This window comes from Bos indicus x Bos taurus, chromosome 8 (assembly GCF_003369695.1).
Source record: "Bos indicus x Bos taurus breed Angus x Brahman F1 hybrid chromosome 8, Bos_hybrid_MaternalHap_v2.0, whole genome shotgun sequence".
NCBI lineage: Eukaryota > Metazoa > Chordata > Mammalia > Artiodactyla > Bovidae > Bos > Bos indicus x Bos taurus.
In genome coordinates, this window is record NC_040083.1 from 83,642,097 (window position 1) to 83,655,765 (window position 13,669).

The following is a 13,669-nucleotide window of genomic DNA, read 5'->3' on the forward strand; positions in this document are numbered from 1 at the left end:
GCCAGCGTTTTAAGGGCCTCCTCATTTAACCCCAATGCATCTCTCCAGCTAAAATATCAGCTCATTCCTCAGGAATGCTGTTCCCCATCCTTGAAGGCCTGATCTTGACCTCTCTATGAGACCTCCATGCCTCTTTCAAGCTGGATCCTTATGCCTTTCCTATGGCCTTACCATGCTGACTCAGTTTCCATCCCTCTTTCCTGAAATAAAATTGACAAATTATATATATTTAAGATATACAACATAATGATTTGATACATATATATTTTGTGAAATGATTACCACAGCCAAGCTAATTAACATTTCCATCATCTCACTTAGTTACCTTATTTTGTATGTGTATGTATGCTGCTAACACTTAAAATCTACTCTTTTAGCAAATTTCAGATACACAATACACTGTTATTAACCACAGTGGTTGCCAGGGGCTGGAGCCTGGAAGAAATGGAAAGATGGTACAACGTTTCAGTTGTTCAGGATGACTAAGTTTTAGAGATCTAGTGTACACCTTGGTGATTGATTCAGTTTTGTTTGTCTTTCTCCATTCAATCCTGTCCCCTCAGGAGAAGCCATTCCCAAGTCTGGCTAAGCATTAGAATCTCCTGGGTAGCTCAAATGAAAATGCAATAATTCCTGAGCGCCATACTAGACCAACAGAATTAGAATCTCTGGGGGTGGAGTCCAGGGATCCATAAACTTTAATAAAAGTTTTCTAGATGATTCTGACTGAGGCAGAAGGTAGATGCACCCCCCAGTGTGAGCAATTGGAGTTCTTTCCCTGTGGACAGGAACTCCAAAATATCAATAGCAGGACAAATCTAGAGAGGAGGCTGGGCCTGCCAAGATAAGAGATAAGAGTCCACGTATTTCTCATTCTCAAAGTCAGGGGGATCTTCTGACTAGAAAACTCCTTGGAAGTAAAAAGGGGAGCGATGCCAAGCTACCCATAGTCCTCTTCCCTGGAATCCGTCCTGGCTGAGGATGTGAGTGCACACATAGGAGGATCCTGAGATATATCAAATGCAGACTCAGAACCAGTCTGCAGAATGACCAGCCAAAGGAAACCTGGAAGAAATGACTCGTATAAATGACAGACTATCACAAGGGCATGACTCTCTCTTTGAGTTTACCTATGTGTCTATCTACATGTACTGAACTCTTTTTTCCTCTTCCTGATGAGGAACAGAGTACATCATGAGAAATGCTGGGCTGGAAGAAGCACAAGCTGGAATCAAGATTGCTGGGAGAAATATTAATAATCTCAGATATGCAGATGACACCACCCTTATGGCAGAAAGTGAAGAAGAACTAAAGAGCCTCTTGATGAAAGTGAAAGAGGAGAGTGAAAAGTTGGCTTAAAGCTCAACATTCAGAAAATGAAGATCATGGCATCTGGTCCCATCACTTCATGGGAAATAGATGGGGAAACAGTGGAAACAGTGTCAGACTTTATTTTTTTGGGCTCCAAAATCACTGCAGATGGTGATTGCAGCTATGAAATTAAAAGGCGCTTACTCCTTGGAAGGAAAGTTATGACCAACCTAGATAGCGTATTCAAAAGCAGAGACATTACTTTGCCAACAAAGGTCCGTCTAGTCAAGGCTATGGTTTTTCCAGTAGTCATGTATGGAGGTGAGAGTTGGACTATAAAGAAAGTTGAGTGCCAAAGAATTGATGCTTTTGAACTGTGGTGTTGGAGAAGACTCTTGAGAGTCCCTTGGACTGCAAGGAGATCCAACCAGTCCATCCTAAAGGAGATCAGTCCTGGGTGTTCATTGGTAGGACTGGTGTTGAAGCTGAAACTAACGTTGAAGCTGAAACTTTGGCCACCTGATGTGAAGAACTGACTCGTTTGAAAAGACCCTGATACTGGGAAAGATTGAGGGCAGAAGGAGAAGTGGATGAGAGAAGGATGAGATGCTTGGATGGTATCATGGACTCAATGGACATGGGTTTGGGTGAACTCTGGGAGTTGGTGATGGACAAGGAGGCCTGGCGTGCTGCAGTTCATAGGGTTGCAGAGTCGGACACGATTGAGCGACTGAACTGAACTGAACTGATGAGGAAATTAAACCAATAAACAAATGGAAAGAAATCCTCAACCACTAATGGTCAAAGAAGCAACATGATGTCACTCAACACTTCTCAGATTAGAAAAAAATTAAAAACAGCTATGATACATATTACTGGCAGCAATTTAGAAGGAGGGTACTCTTATAGACTGCTGGTTCACAGGGGAGTTTCACCAGCCTTTTTGGGATATGTTCTAGTAACATTTTTAAAGTAGAAACTGCAGTAATGTTTGCTTTAATTTCCTATTCCTCAAAATCAACTTACTTTCCAGTTCAAAACCACTAGAATAAAGGAACTGTATTTACTGCTGCATTGTTCAAATGGCAAAAACCTGGATGTAGCATGACTGTTCCATCTCTAAAGCAACTGTTGACTTTATTATGGTGCATCTGCACCATAATATGATCCCATTAAAAAATGTATTTAATATTAAATATGTATTAAAATATATTTTGATATATCAGGAACAGTTGAGTAAGGAAATCAAGATGCAGAAAAATCTGATATCATCTTATTTTGTAAATTGTTACCACACAAATATATTCACACAAAGTCCTGTAGATGTAGAGTGTGTGTGAGTGTGTGTTTGTTGTGTATGTGAGTGTGTGTGTTTGTACATGGCTATGTGAATACAGGAAAAACTACAGGAAGCCTCATATTGGGTAATTAATATGGGAAAAGTGGTACAAGTGTTGCTGATGGTAGAGAGTGTAGAAAAAAGGGAGGGAGCAAGCCAAGACAGTAAAAACAAGATTAATAAAAATTAATAAAAACAGTAATAAAATCATATCAGCATGTATATTTATGCACTTCTATAAAATTATATACACATATATATGTATACACAAAATTTGAAAAAATTAAAAATACAAATCTAATCTGTTCATTTCACTACCTGTCAAGGGCTTCCTAATTCCCTGTGGATCAATACGGAATCTTTAGCTTGGGCTCCAGGGATCCCTGCTCACATCTCCACCCTCCTGTGAAATAGTTGCCCTCTTCATTCTGTGTCACAGACACTTATTTCCGGGTCCATCACTTCCCAGGACCCTCTCCTCTACCCTGCAGTCCTGCTGCTCCTCTTTAGTTCTTCTTTCATGCTGTTTCTTTTCTTCTGCATGACTCTTACTCATTTTTATAGGCCTCAGCTTAAACATCAGTGTCTCAAGGGGCTTTCTCTGACCCTCCGATGTGGTTAGGTATTCTGATGTTTATTCCCATGGTTCTCTGTCCTTACTAAATTTCCATTTTATTATTAGCCTCTTTCCCCAAACTTTGCTCAGTTTTTCCCAGCTATAATTTACTACTTATTAGTTGTATCTGGGCTTTCCTGATAGCTTGGTTGGTAAAGAATCTGCCTGCAATGTGGGAGATTCTGGGTTGGGAAGATCCACTGGAGAAGGGATAGGCTACCCATTCCAGTATTCTTGGGCTTCCCTTGTGGCTCAGCTGGTAAAGAATCTGCCTGCAATGCGGGAGACCTGGGTTCGATCCCTGGGTTGGAAAGATCCCCTTGAGAAGAGAAAGGCAACCCACTCTAGTATTCTGGCCTAGAGAATTCCATGGACTGTATAGTCCATGGGGCTGCAAAGAGTCAGACACAACTGAGCAACTTTCACTTCACTTAGTTGTATCTGAATTGGATAAGAGCCTATAGCAAAGATTTGAGCATTGTACTCTGTATCTCATAACTGAGGGATTGTGGAGTCACCTCTCTAGCCCTCTTGCCACCCCGTGACCCCCTCAGCCATAAGGATCTCTTTTAGTTTTACAGTGGAAGAAGTTTATGCCACCACATAGCATCTATGAGCATCTATGAGTGCTGTGATACTCTCCCCAATACTGTGTGTGTCATTCTCTGGGTCCCTCTGGCCATTTGGGCTCTTTGGCTGGCTGGGGCTTCTCACTCTGCTCCTGTCCACAGTGAGGCATCCCTGGGTAGAGGAGTGGAGGAGCCCTAGTTCCTGTGACTGACAGAATCCCTCCTGATCTGTGACCATGATCATGTCTGGGCCCAAGAGGAGGCTTCAGTGAAAGTGACTTTAAATTCCAAAATGTGTCTAAAGGCAGCTGGAGCTGACACTTGCTAGAGCGTCAGAGAACTAACCATGACAGGCACGAGGGAGTTAACACAGGGCACACACCATTAGGACACAACAACCAAGTTTATTAACATTCTCTTGCTTTCACTGCATGCTTCTAATTAAAAGTTTATAAAAATTTGTATGAGGAGAAAATAATTTAGTTCAGTTCATTTTCAAACCATAATGTTAAAAATTATTCTTTTTATAAGAATGATTTCTTTCTTTCTTTAGCTTTCTTTCTGTTAGCAGTAGCATTTCTGTCTTCATTTTAAAAAAGGCGATGGGGACAGGAAATAAGATCGAATGACTCTGTTTTTCCAGAATACTTAGGGAAGCCAGGTTTCCAAACAGTAATTGCCCCTGGTAAGCCTGAATAAAATATTCAGATTTCAAAATGAGAAGAAAATGTGGAAATAAATTACATTACGTGGATCTTTGAAACTTGGAAGTGCTAATTCCAAGAGATTTTTATATTAGATACCCCAAGCTTCGTATCCCATTGGCGGTCATCCTGTCCTCTGTGACAGGGAGGATTGAGATGGATAAAGAGTCCCATTAGCACTAGGGGAGGTTTCACATGTAAATCCCTTCACAAATGGGAGAGCAAATAAAGAGCGTCCTGCTTAGTAAGTCAACATAACTTGGGTGTTAGTTTTTTCTCCTAGAAAAGTGCCCTTGGTGGTTTGTCATCTTTGAAGGGGATGAGGCAGGAAGCACTCAGCCCACAGTGCTTGCCTGCTTCTCCTTCCCATCAGGATTGTCCAACATCCTCAGCCTTTTCTCCAGTCTCTGCTTCCATTCTTCTCTGAGCCTGAGGAGAAGAAACAATATTCGTGGTCATTGCATTTGTTTCCGCATCTGCTGGTCCGGTGAAGTTTATTTTCTTCTGAAGAATATTCTTAAGAGAAACAAATGGCTTTTACAAATTAATGAAGAAAATAATTAATAAGAGTAATGAACAGTCTATGAATGTGTAATTTTCTCCAAAATTCACTCCTTCTGAAATCCATATGCGGATTCAGTGTAATATCAATCAAAATCCCAGCAGGACTTTTCTGTAGCTGTCAACAAGCTGATTCTAAATTTTATACGGAAAGGCAAAAGAAGTTGATAAGCAAAACAATTTTAAAGTAGAAGAAAGTTGGAGGATATAGACTATGTGACTTTGGGACTTAATATAAAGCTACCATCATCAAGACAGTGTAGCATCAGTGAAGGAACAAACAGATCACAGAACAGAATAGAGTATAGATATAAATACACACACACACAGACAACTGATTTTTGATCAGGGACAAAGACAACTCAATGGAGGAAGGATGTGTGAGTGCTCAGTCGCTCAGTCGTGTCCACCTCTTTGTGACTCCATGGACTGTGGCCCACCAGGCTCCTCTGTCCATGGGATTTTCCCAGCAAGAATACTGGAGTGGGTTGTCATTTCCTCCTCCAAGGGATCTTCCCAACCCAGGGATCCAACTCACACCTCCTGCATTGGCAGGCAAGTTCTTTACCACTGAGCCACCTGGCACGAAGGATAGCTTTAAAAAAAAAAATGGCACTGGAACATTATACATCCATATTAAAAAAAAAACATGGCCCTTGACCCACACTCCACATCTTATGCAAAATTAACTAAAAATGGATCATAGACTTGAAGGTAAGTAAGACTAAGGCTTCAACAAAAAAGCCAAAAAATAATATCTTCATGATCTTGGGATCAGGAAAAAATTCTTATATACAACACAAAAAAGCATGATTCATAAAAGAAGAGAAAATTTGGGACTTTATCAAAATTAAAACATTTACTCTGTGAAAGATACTGTGAAGAGAATAAAAGACAAGCCATTAACAATATTTGCATGTAACATGTCTGATAAGAGACTTGTTTCTAGAAAGTATAATATTTCAAACTCAATAATAAGAAAATAATATAATGGATAAAATATTTGAACAGCCATTTTTCTAAAGAAGTTATATGAGTGGCAAATAAACTCACAAGACATGCTCAACATAATTAGGATGAGTGGCAAATAAACAGATAAAAGATGCTCAATTAAATTCAGTTTGAAACAGTGAGATGCCATTTTCACCTGTTAGATTAAAAGTGATTAAGAGTTTGACAACACACAGTATGAGTAACAGTAAAATTTGGCATTCCCACACTTGAGTGGAAGTTTAAACTAAAACAACCTCTTTGCAAGACAAGAGGGCGATAGTTATCAATATTTTAAACATTCATCCTTGACATAACATCTTCATTTCTATGAACTTATCCCATAATATTATCCGTGTATGAAAAATGTATGTATAAGTATTCTTATTGCAACACTGATTGCAAAGTCCCCATATGAAAAACAACCTTAACGTCCTTCAAGGTGATTGGTTAAATTGTCACATCATTACAGTAGAAAACATTAAAGAACTGAAAATGTTAATATAGATAAACTTCCAAGAGTAAGTTAAAAAAGGAAGTTGCAGAAGAGTGAAGATTGTATAGGTCCCATTTTGTATAGAAATATAGCACACATATTTATTTGCTTATTAAAACTAAAGTTTTGGGGAGACATATATGAGAAATTGTTGATGGCTATTTTCTCTGGAGAGCATGTCAAGGAGCCTAACTGAGGACACTGGTTTTCCAAGGTATATACTTGGTTAGTTTCTTAAGTTGGATAAATGCTTTTATTCATTTATGAGGGCAGCCATAAAAAAAATAATACAGACTGGTTGGCTTAAACAACAGACATTTATTGTCTCATAGTTTTAGAGGATGGGAGCTTGAGATGGAGGTGCCAGCAGGTTTGATTTCTCCCAAGGCCTCTTTCCTTTGTGTGCAGGTGGCCTCCTTAATCCATCCTTTTCTCTGTGTTTGTACCTTCTTGGTGTCCCTTTGTGTATCAAACCTCCTCTTCTTATCAGGACAACAGTTAGATTGGACTGAGACCTATCATAAAAGGTCTCATTTTAACTCTCATCTTTTCTAAAGGCACTATCTCCAAATACAGTCATGTTCTGAGGTAGGACTGGGGGTTAGGACTTCCACATACAAATTTTCAGGGTGGGAGGCACAACTCATAACAATGCTAAAGCAGTGCATGATTATTATGGATAAATTAGAATATATAATAAAGAATACAGAAAACTTGGATTCAGCTTTACTTTTCAGTCTATAAATAACCCTAAAATGAATACGATAATATGTAATACTCTTTCTATATACTAGTCTACTTTCATTGAAGAGATTCCCAGCGGTGAATAACGAGAGGGTATAATTTTTTTTAATTTATTTTTATTTTTGACTGCACTGGGTCTTCATTGCTGCGCTCAGGCTTTCTCTAGCTGTGTCTAGGAGGGGCTACTCTCTAGTCCCAGTGCATGGGCTTCTCACTGCAGTGGTCTCTCTTGTTGCAGAGCATGGACTTTAAGGTGTGCAGGCTTCCATAGTTGTAGGCTGTGGGCTCAGTAGTTGTGGCATACGGGCTTTAGTTGCCCTTAGGCATGTGAAATCTTCCCAGGCCAGGGATCGAACCCATGGTCCCCTGCATCGGCAGGGAGATTCTTAACCATTGGACCACCAGGGAAGTCTGAGGGTATAAATATTGTGAAAGCTCTAGGCATCTATTACCAAACTGTCTCCAGGAAACTTCTTACTTAAAAGTCTGCTCAATTATGGGCTCAAGAGAGAATGCAAAGAATTTGGAACGTTGGCCTGTTGTTTGGTGGTAGTTGTTGCTTAAGCACATTAGCAACCAAGGATGGAAAGTTGAAATATTGAGAGAATTGAATACTGTAAAGACATTGGTTATCATTCTCATTCTGCTTCAGCTTTAAATAGAATGAATGACACAAAGATATAATTTTCCAGTTTGAAAGGGGAGATAAAACTTGTAACTGATGCTTTTCCATTAGTGGGCACGTACTTTACATATGGACTTCCCTGGTAACTCAGTTGGTAAAGAATCCACCTGCAATGCAGGAGACCCCAGTTCGATTTCTGGATCAGGAAGATCCCCTGGAGAGGGTTGCCATTTGCTTATCAAAGGGATCTCCCCAACCCAGGGATTGAAACTGTGTCTCCGGCATCTTCTGCATTGGCAAGCAGATTCTTTACCACTGTGCCACCTGCGAAGCCCCAGTATCATGCAGGTTCATCATTAATTAAAGGGGCTTTAACTTTTCCTTTGTGTGGCGAGCGTGAAAATGTGTTGCTCAGAGATCCAGCTGGCCAACTGCCTGTTTTTGGCAAACTTTTATCAGAATATAGCCCTGCCCATTTGTTGACATACTGTCTGTGACTACTTTCACACAGTGGTAGAATAGGATAGTTGCAACACAAGAGCATATGACCCACAAAGCTGAAAATATTAAGCATTTATTGTTTGTCTGATTTCATCAAATCATAGCTGAATTGCAATCACAGGTGGACTATCGACACAAAGGTTAGCAAAAGCCAATAGAAAGATGCTATGAGAATCCATTGGCTATATGAAATGTGTAATAAAAAGCATTGTACATTTTCTTATGATTTGTAAAGATTTGTGTTACACATCTTTATATCAGTAAAATTTATAATAAACTTATGTACATATATGTGTATATATATCAGTTCAGTTCAGTCGCTCAGTCATGTCCAACTCTTTGTGACCCCATAACTGCAGCACGCCAGGCTTCCCTGTCCATCACCAACTCCTGAAGCTTACTCAAACTCATGTCCATTGAGTCAGTGATGCCATCGAACCATCTCATCCTCTGTTGTTCCCTTCTCCTCCTGCCTTCAATCATTCCCAGCATCAGGGTCTTTTCAAATGAGTCAGTTCTTCCCATCGGGTGGCCGAAGTATTGGAGTTTCAGCTTCAGCATCAGTTCTTCCAATGAATATTCAGGACTGATTTCCTTTAGGATGGACTGATTGGATCTCCTTGTTGTCCAAGGGACTCTCAAAAATCTTCTCCAACACCACGATTCAAAAGCATCAATTCTTCAGTGCTCACCTTTTTTCATAGTCTAACTCTCATATCCATACATGACTACTGGAAAAACCAAAGCTTTGACTAGATGGACCTTTGTTGGCAAAGTGATGTCTCTGCTTTTCAATATGCTGTCTAGGTTGGTCATAACTTTTCTTCCAAGGAGCAAGTGTCTTTTAATTTCATGTCTGCAGTCACCATCTGCAGTGATTTTGGAGCCCAAAAAAATAAAGTCTGTCACTGTTTCCATTGTTTCCCCATCTATTTGCCATGAAGTGATGGGACCAGATGCCATGATCTTAGTTTTCTGAATGTTGAGTGTATATATATATATATATATATATATATACTCCACAGAGAAGTAGTTGTTAAATATTTACCAGCACACCATAACTTGCTTCCCATTTTTCTTTCACAGGAGCTTCCCCCAATAAATCTCATACTCATCTAACTTCATCTTGCCCTCTGCTTCTTGGAGGACCCAAATGAACACATTTGGAATGATTAATTTATTATAGGAACAGAATTTAGGAATCTGGGGTTTATGACACTTTTATTCACTTTTTTATAATAGCTATATCACTGTATATTACCAGATGGATGATAGATGCCACTATCCACCTAAATCCCCATTAAATCCTGTTTTATGAGTATTTATACTGTTAACTGCCCCTTTCTGGTCACTATCTTTCATTACTGTGCTGCTTCTCTATCTTTGTGCTCTCAGTAATTTGGTGAATGGAAGTGTGTATATGGACCTTTTAGTCTGTAGTAAGAAAGGTCAATATGAAAAAGATAATACTTAAAAATTGGTATACAGAGTCAGATACAGTAGAAGAGTAGTAAAACAGACATTAAAGCTTGAAGAGAACTTTTTTTCCCTTAAGCCTAGAAATAGTGACCTCCCTTTTCAAATGGAGACCAAATAATACTTACTATTTATTGTTCTAGATTCATCTGATTTGTGGAGGAGTTGTAATTAATATCTGGGAATACAAATTCTGCTTGATTAGTATGGGTTTTGACTAGAAAGCAGGATTTGGTGAGGGGGGTGGTGAATCTTAAACCAGAATCCTAAGAATCAGAGATCAGTTGGGCACATAATTAGTGTTTTTCTATCACGTGCTTGCTAGGCCCAAATAAATGTGTCAGTTTGGGTCCTCCAAGAAGCATAATTGAAGGAATTACCTATGGAAAATAAAGCAGGGGCTGGGGGGTGGGGTGGGGAAGGAAGAAATGATTGGATAGGAAGAACAGAACACAGCAGAGTTGACATAACTGATAAGCAGGAATCAAAACTGAGGAAGGTGAATGGTCTTGGGGTGAGGACTAATAAACCCCTCTTGTCACACAAGTCAACAAGATTCAATGTATATTGACATTGTGAGTTCAGCTAAATTCTGAAGAAGAATTTTGAAGGTCATACTTATTGCATTAAAACATTATTTTTTTCATATAAGTATTATACAGTTACTCAAATATAGTTTCAGCCTGGTTATTTAGACTTAGATGTTCATGTAAGTTATCATCTAAATTGAGATTCTTTGTAAAATAAAAGGGAACATAATACCTGATGCTAACAAAATGATATACATACACCTGGACTGTCCCAGCACACTAGGAGATTTGTTCATTATTCCCACAGTACGCTTGACTTCTCTCAGATTGTTCTCTCAACAGTTATTTCAAACCCGTTTTCTACTTCTCCAGGGGACTGACACCCGCTGTGTTGCTTCTTTCTAGCCAGACTCAGAGAGAGTAAGAGAATTTCTAGTTCTGAGACCACCCACTTTTTGCCTTGTGATCTCATCGCCAGGACCTCTTCAACTCACATGTGTTGCCAGGGTAATTGGATTTCTGCAGCTCTGGCTGCATTCCTCCCCATCAGTGAACCATAGGCGTGTGCTAATAAGCATGTCCATGGTAAAATGCCTGTTTCCACTCTACCCAGATTTGGTACAAGGTCTTGCTGGTTAGCTCAGCTGGGGAACAGAAGGCATTATTGGCTCTAGCATGGGTGAAAATTTGTGAGATTTTTTTTTTTTTTAGATGTTTGTCTTCTACCGTTCATTTAGAACATTTCTTGATTGCACAGTGGCTTGAATTTGCCACTTTTTAAAATGGAGGGTAAAAATTTTTTTATAGTGTTAGTGTTATATGTTTGTTTGTCACCTACATATGTGCATTTTGGAAAGTCATAACCCAGGGGGCTGAAATAGGAACCCAAGTGTTTATGCTATTCATTGGTCTGGTCAAGTGTACGCTGGAAAATAATTATTCTAGGACAAAGTTTCAAAATGTATGGTTACATTAGCAATATATAAACAAATATTCTGACATTTTGTTTTGATTTCTCTGGGTACTGGGAGCTGAAGAAGGGTTTTAAGAAGTTAATGTTGGTACAACACAATACATGTGAATTATATGTGTTTTTAGTTCAGTATACTCAGAAACATGGAGGCACATGCCTCGTTCTCCCTCAGAACACAGATGCCATCACACTTGTGAATAAGCATCTTAGCAAACAGACAGCTTGGCTGGGCTATTCCCATTTCAGTAATGGAGAACCCAGACAGTCCCTGAAAAGTTGAGCTGATTCGTCTGCTCCAAGGTACTACACACATGAGGGCAAGTGCTGGCCATTTTAGTCAGAGCAATGTTGACACATGTGACACGTCTTCTCACATAAATAAATGTTCCCCTCTCAGCAGACTCTTTTAGCTAGAACAAGTTCAACTGCCAGTGAAGGGAAGATCACATTATCCTCCCCATCCTTAATATGTAGATCTTAATATGTAGGATCTCAGAGGTGGGATCTTTCATACTTTTACACATCTGTTGATCTAACTCTGAAATTCAGTGTAACCTTGTGTTCTGGGGATTGCAACAGAGGCAGGGTGAGGAACAGATTTTTTTCAGTTCATTAAGATATAAATAACAGAAACTCAATTTTGTTTATACCAAAAAAAGCTTGTTCATATCTATATCATTTATTCTCAATCAGGGGCAACTCTGTCCTCCAGGGGACATTTGGCAGTGTTGGGAGATAATTTTGGTTGTCACATGGGGGATGGGAATCCTACCAGCATCTAATGTTTTGAGGGATACTGCTACACTTCTTACAAAGCACAGGACAGCCACTCCACTAACAAAGAATTATAAGGCCCTAAATGTCAGTAGTGCTAAAAAGTTGAGAAATCCTGATATAGATGGTGGCATGAGTAGAAGAATAAATCATGTCTGTAATTTTTTATATTTTATGATATTTTGACATCTTAGAAAGCGTAATGGCCACAGAAAGGCTGCCTTTCCCAAGGCTAGCCCTTTCTTTTGCATGCCAACCAATCCTGAGTCTGTGGCCCCTACCACCTCCTTATCTCTCTATCATACATAAAGTCATATTTCTTCTGCCCTATACCATCCCAGGGCCAGGACAAGCTCCAGACAACTAGAGACCACCCATAAATCCCAAAACCCCTGGGCATTATTCAAACTAGCCAATCCTAAGCTGTTTACTCTGCCTTGACTTGTCTTTTCCTTGGAAATGCCAATAAACGCTCTGGCTTAGACTTTCCCCTTGCTTTCATCTTCTGTCTCCTGGCCAAAACCTGGTGCTTCCCCTGTGGCACTGCATGGCATGCAGCGATACTCTCACTGAAAGCTGTGAATATAATAAAAACCTTCCTTCTAAGCCTTGTTCTCCTTTTGATTTCTGGCTGCACTGACCTAACAATATCGCTTCCAACATTTGCATAATTAGCACAGTGGGTAATGAAAATAATTCAGCTTCTCCATCTTCACATCTGGTATATTTCTGGGGAAATCTCCCTTGAAAAACAGTGAAGAAACAATTCACATACTTTCTCAGGGCACTCCTTCCTTGACGATCTTCCTCCAGTTCCCGGTAACAGGTCTGTTTGCTAATTTCCTTCTCCCAGAAGCTTTTGAGCTCATGACAGGTTTCACAGCAGAAGACTTCTCGACGAATGTATTGATTGTTCATCCTCTAAAAATAAAAAGAAAAACAAATCCAAGTACTTCAAATAAAGCCACTCTAATTTTGGAATGATGAAAGATGTTTGAATCCATACACTGCTATTTACAGATTTTGTGACCCCATGGACTATAGCCCTCCAGTCTCCTCTGCCCATGGAATTATCCAGGCAAGAATACTGGACTGGGTAGCCATTCCCTTCTCCAGGGGATCTTCCCAACCCAGGGATAGAACTCAGGTCTCTTGCACGGCAGGCAGATTCTTTACCATCTGGTCCACCAGCAAAGCCCTGGTTGCCTAAATATGTGGGGTTTTTTTAATTCCCCTTAAATCAGTTTTAGTATCTTACTAATTTTGTCATTAAATAAAGTAAAAAATTTGATACTAGTTCATCTTATATTTGTGAGAGTCATGATTTTAACTTAAAAAATTATCCTTTAACAGTTATTTCCCAACTCTCTGTGTGTGTGTATGTGTGTGTAGATTGAGATGGTATGTGCAAAGCTCTAGATGCAATGCATGGCAAATAGCAGGCACCCAACAAATGTTAT

General features: G+C 39.5%; 1 protein-coding gene across 1 annotated transcript; it reads right to left on the reverse strand.

Moving 5' to 3' along the window:
* Nucleotides 1-4,646: 4,646 nt before the first annotated feature.
* On the reverse strand, nt 4,647-13,127 carry LOC113897535 (protein FAM240B-like). Its single transcript, XM_027550293.1, has 2 exons — nt 12,985-13,127; nt 4,647-4,968 (listed from the first exon to the last, which is right to left on the reverse strand). Exons 1-2 carry the CDS (start codon nt 13,125-13,127, stop codon nt 4,875-4,877), a joined length of 237 nt encoding a protein of 78 aa, XP_027406094.1. The 3' UTR covers nt 4,647-4,874.
* Between the last annotated feature and the right edge of the window lie 542 nt (nt 13,128-13,669).